The 5,776-nt window shown below is 41.3% G+C and overlaps 1 protein-coding gene across 1 annotated transcript; it reads left to right on the top strand.

The window, feature by feature from the left end:
- The first annotated feature begins 2,206 nt into the window (after positions 1-2,206).
- On the top strand, positions 2,207-5,231 carry LOC127330833 (chaperone protein dnaJ 16-like). The gene is made up of 11 exons (XM_051356914.2): positions 2,207-2,457; positions 2,631-2,754; positions 2,837-2,919; positions 3,023-3,134; positions 3,221-3,325; positions 3,422-3,472; positions 3,980-4,066; positions 4,172-4,280; positions 4,407-4,534; positions 4,633-4,686; positions 4,765-5,231. The coding sequence occupies exons 1-11, from the start codon at positions 2,240-2,242 to the stop codon at positions 5,017-5,019; spliced, it is 1,326 nt and encodes a 441-aa protein (XP_051212874.1). The 5' UTR covers positions 2,207-2,239; the 3' UTR covers positions 5,020-5,231.
- Positions 5,232-5,776: the final 545 nt, after the last annotated feature.

The raw sequence follows: 5,776 nt of genomic DNA, 5'->3' as shown, positions 1-5,776 counted from the left end.
TGAAGTGTGGCAATAGTGTTGGAAAGGTGTTTCTAATGATTTAAAATGGACCGGGGTTCATGGGTTCACTTGTCTACTCTCTTTTTAAGTTGTAGTGGACACAAACAATTCATCAATGATATAATATTGATGGAACTTCAACTTGTGTTTGATAAGAATTCATATGGGTATTACGTCCTAACATAGTGATGATGCAAAACATCTCCCTTATACTCCTCAAAAAAGGTAAAACTCCAAGAAATCTTAAATTAAGAATCAATAGAGTACATCCTTAAGTAATTTGACGTAATGTTTGAATCTCAAATATGCAACCTTGAACAAACAAGATTATCACACTGTCACATGATAATTATAGCACATGTATTCAGTTTTCAGCTAGTGACGCAGCAAACGAAAGGTAAATATCATAGTAGATCTTGAATTTGTTGTCACTATTCAATTACTACCACCATGCTAATCCATGTAATACACACTTCTTCCCACACATATTCTTTCATACAAGTTGGACCAGAACAAGTACTTAAGAACGGGGTACATGATATGAATCTATCAATATATCTTACACATAATAGGTTCTAATACCATATATCAATATCATAGAATAAAGATCCACCACATATGAATTACATATATAACCATAATCATGTTAGACAGCTCATATGGTACTACATCTAAGAAGAAGAAGATGCTGCCAAAAACCATATTCCAGAGGTGTACTACTCCCTCTTCATCATGGGGATGATGGTGGAGACGTTGGAGAAGGTGGAGATCCCTCCGATGGCGACTCCGGTGGAGTTTCCCCCTCCTATGTTCGCTAGTTTTGACTCTGTTTTTGGTGTTTTGGTGTTTCTGTGGCACTCTCCCTCGAGGAAGCCTAGGGAATTCCTTTATATTGAGTTTTTTTAGGTCAAACGAATTTCGTGAGCGAAAAAATCAACCGAATCGGATGGTAGAGGAGAGAAAGAGGTAGGTTGGCGCGCCCCCTTGGCTAGGCGCGCCACCTAACCTATTTTGGCTCTCCTGGCCCATTTTCTTAGGTCCAAGTGCTTCAGATTATTGACATCCCCAGAATCCTAGCTCAGTTTGACTTCATTTAGGTCCCTGAAATTAAAAAAAATACATAAAACAGGGTTTTCCCGCCCTGTAGAGTTATAACCAAAATAGGGGATCATTGGTAAATCCCGAAAAATCAATAAAAACGTGGATACAACATCATATGTGTTGCAAATATGTGGGAATATGTATCAACAAACTACAAAGTTCATGCATGCACTTTACACGCATCAACATCCCCAAGCTACAAGACCGTGTGGGAGAATCCGCAATCCAGGAAGTCCTTGGCCTCCCGCATGTCCAGGACCACCGCCCCTCCGCCTGCTGCCACCAGGATGGGAAAATTCCAACCTTTCCCGGCGGCAGTTTCTTCGTAAGCAACATCAGCACGGGAACAAGGTGGGGGCCAGCGGAGCGCGCGGGGGGGGGGGGGGGGGGATCATGGAAGAACAGGAAACGACATACGTGGTGGGAGAGTTTCTAATTGTGTCAGAAATTCATGAAGTTTTTTTTTGGCAAAACGTTCATCACATAATGTAAATCGGGCCGGAGGGAGTACATTTTTTCATATGTTGTAATCACAATCGATATTAGATGCGTCCGTAGATTTATATGTCTTAACTTAAATATAACTAACGAAAGAAAATATCTGGCAGAGTTTTTCTTTAACTTGTACTAGTTTTTGTTTTTGTGAAACACATAACAAACGGAGACGTTCACTACGTATATACACTCACCCCTATGAAATGCATGTACACATGGCATACCCTATGAGCACCTTCAGCAGATTAAAGTTCAAGAAACTGATGTGGCGGGTCATGAAGTTGATGAAGTCACCACAAGCATCTCATTATCGATGGGAATGTCGGCTCCACTAAAAATATATTTTATTTTTACGAGACACTAAAATATCAAACCTGCTAGTAGTACTCTACATAACACACCATTAATTTAGGTCCACTGGAGCGTTGAAAAAGAAAAGGTTTTGTGCTGACCGGGCCGTTGCGTATTAATAAGACATGGTATAACTTGCGTCATGACAATGTTGAAGGTGGAAGAACTTTCCAACACGTAATTAACTGTCAGTGCGTTCAACTCTTGGTCTTATAAATACAGGAAGGTGTCTTGTTAGTTTTCCAGGGAACGTCTCTCGTTTGTTTGAGAAGCTAGAAGCACACAAACAACCATGACAAGAATCCGGAACGATGACAAGAATCAGGCAGGAAGCATCCACCCGGCAAATCAGGCGCACACGCTTGAGCTGGTGGTGGCGGACGCGAGGTTCCAGCGCGAGGACGATCCAGCGCGACGGCCACAGAGGAAGGACCTCTACGAGGTGCTTGGGGTCAGCCGCACCGCCACCAGCCATGAGATCAAGAAGGCCTTCCAACGCATGGCGCTCAAGTAATTAAGCCCCACAACTCTAGATCAGATCAAGAGGGCCTTCCAAGTTCCAACGCTTTACTCGTGTTTGTGCTAAACAGAAACACTTTTTTGTACTGAATTGCACTCCGAGTGTGTTTTATTTATAAACGAAACACTGAATTCAGATGGTTTTTATTTGTAAACTGCGTCAGGTACCATCCAGACAAGAATGGCGATGACCCGGTGGCGTCAGAAATGTTCCTGCAAGTCAAATTCTCCTACAGCATTCTGTCAGATCCAAATAAAAGGCGGCAGTACGACGTATCAGGATTCGAGGTAAGTTCCCCTATTGATTTGCGGTGTTTAAACTATGTTATGAGAATATATATTGTATGGTAACCACTACGGTGTATTTCAGGCTATTGACTCTGATAGACAGAAATCGGATCTGGACCTATCGAATCTAAATCCAGCCAGCACCATGTGTGTCGCCTTGTTGAGGTAACGACATTTGTAAATGCGCCAATGTTTGTTCAAATATTTGCTAGGGTATGTTGTGCTGTTGTTTTGATTGTATATATATGTGTGTGCCTGCCATGTGTAGTAAACTTGGTGTACCGATTAAGACAACTGTTCCAGCAACCATTTTGGTGGAGGCGTTGAATAGGCAGGTTAAGGTTGTGCCGCTCCAGCTAGGGCACTCTGAACGCAGGAAGGTCGGTGTAACTAGGCTTCCATTATGCAATTTCTTTTTCCATGTCAGTAAGTAATGGGAAGTTCATTGTTGCATGCATGTCGCCAGGTGGAGAAGCTATCAGCCCATTTTTTCTCCGTGGACATAACAGAACGGGAAGCTAAGACTGGTGTAGTTTGTCAGGTGCACTCAACCGATCGAAGCAAATTTAAGGTTACTCCTTGTCCCCTATAACGTAAAAACGTTTTGGCATGACAATTTTGATTTTTTTTCTTTACTCGGGCCATGTTTCCTTCCATTTAATTTCAGCTGCTTTATTTCACCCTCGAAGAAAATGGAGGGCTGGACCTTGCACTGCAGGTATGGATATATTTAGTAAATTTATCTAGCTTATTTCCCAGCGAGGCAGAATGAAGAAATCTGTTGGATCGAAATCTTATGTAGAATCTAAGCAGCTGGGACGACTATTAGCATATGGAGGTTTGTATGACAACTTGACAAGCAACATATAGAAAAAGCCTATATTGACAGTACCACGAGTAATATGACTTCTGAATTTGCTTATTCATCTCAAAAAATATTTCCTATACAATTTCAAATGCATCATCCGTGATATGTATTATATGGAGCTTCACGAAAAGATTGGGATTTTGTATGTTATTAATGCTAAGCACTGTAAACTTGTATCAAAAAATTGAGATTTAGATTTACTGATCAAATGCAATGTCATGTGACGATGGTCCAAAACGAAAAGACACTCTTATGGCATGTTCCTTCAAAAATACGCTGCAAGCAAAGCATTGCTGTCAATATTTCTGGGGTGTGTATGGCTTTAGTATATTTCACTTAACATACAGAATGCTGCAGGAGGACAGCGTCGACAACGGAAAAGTAACTTCAGCAGGGATGTACTTTCTTGGCTTTTCTATATATCGTTTTGAGCATAATTACTCGGTGAGTCACTAGTTTTTATTTGTTCTTATCGTTCACTTTCTGCATTTCTCCAAGTCAATTCTTTTTGGTTGGTTAATTACCTTTACAAGCTCCAATTTCTTTCAGGCAGCTGCAACAAAGAATGCTCACGCGGCATTCTTTAAAATGTTGGATAGCTTCCAATCATGTGATATTAACGAGCTGAAACCTGGAACCCACTACTTCGCTGTCTATGGTATATGGACTGATTTGTTGCTGCACTTTTAATAAATGGTTGCAGTGTATTACTCCCAAACTGTTTTTTAAATAAAAAAGAAGCTTTATTACTCAGATAAAACTTCTAAGCTCTTTATTCACTCAGGTGACAATTTCTTCTATCCGGCAAACTATAGTATAGAGATTGTGTGTGATCAATCTTTCTCTGCTGAAAAGGAGAAGCTACAAAACGTGGAGGCAAAGATAGTCGCGAAACGAGCTGAGTATAAGGAAGTATGTGGTCAAAGTTTACGCAGCTTTATTTTCTATCAAGTTGATTATCTGCATACGTCCAAGGGTGACATTTCTCAAACGCACGCTTTGATTTGCAGGTTTTTGCAAAGCTCGCTGAAATGAAAGGCGGGTACACCCAGGAGATGCAAATGGTATGTGTGCGGTCCTGATGACGAGTCATATCAGGTTTCAACATAGTTTTCTGAGTACTAATAACTGTTTTATTATAGATCGATGAGCTTCTCAAGGAAAGGAATGCGATCCATGCATCCTTTATTACTACCAATAATTCACCTCCAAAACGGTGTTCCCCTTGGCGTAAAGAGAAATCGCCTTCAAGGGTGTCCAAAGGCGACGAAGAAAAATATCCCAGAAAGCAAAAGAAAGCCAAGGATCATCCAATAATGGAGGGAGAGGATGGTGATTCAAGTGATAAGAAAACTAACTCAATGAAAGAATGGTATAAGCGTCATCTCAACCGTTGACAGGGAGAAAGCCGTGTTGAACATCAGCGTTGTATTCCACCTAGTTTGTTCTCTAGCTAGGAAGATGGGGTGTGCGAGCGCGCGTGCTTGGAAAATCAGCAAGCTCCTTGCAAAGGGCGCCGTCTGTCTCCTCACTTTCGATCTGACGGCTATTCGGACGATGACCGGACATGACGATGCAATTCTACGAAATTAAACGAGCGAATACGTACGTAGCGAAATGTAATTGTTCATATATACATATTCTACCTTTATGAAACCTGGAGTTCTCACTGTTTGTATTTTCATGTCTTAATCAATCGTACCTAGTAAAATGTCTAAAATCCTACGTACGTGTTTGTCTTTTACCTTAAAAGTTAATACTATGGTGACTATTGTAAACTGTGACTATTTTGATGCAGAGGCTAGGGCTCGCTTCCCCCTTTCGAAAAAAATGGCGAACTGTGACTATTTGTGAAGTTTCAAATAGTATATTCTAATGTTACAAACGCGACAAGCAAATAACAAAGAACAAACGAACACACGCAGGCGACACAAGATTTTAACGTGGAAAACCCCTTCAAACACCACGGCCGCCAGCCAGCAAAACTTCACTATATCGGTGAGGGTTAACAAACGCCGTGGGATATCTTATAATCTGATAAACCCTAGCCGGCGGCTTACAAGAGGTATTTATAGACAGTGGCAACGATCCGTACCGGCGACGGGTCTCGCTCCGCTCGTCAGAAGTTAGCCTCCCTTTAGAATGAATTTGGAT

This window comes from Lolium perenne, chromosome 2 (genome assembly GCF_019359855.2).
Source record: "Lolium perenne isolate Kyuss_39 chromosome 2, Kyuss_2.0, whole genome shotgun sequence".
NCBI lineage: Eukaryota > Viridiplantae > Streptophyta > Magnoliopsida > Poales > Poaceae > Lolium > Lolium perenne.
Note: the sequence above shows the minus strand (reverse complement) of the source record. Positions and strands in the feature narration are given on the sequence as shown.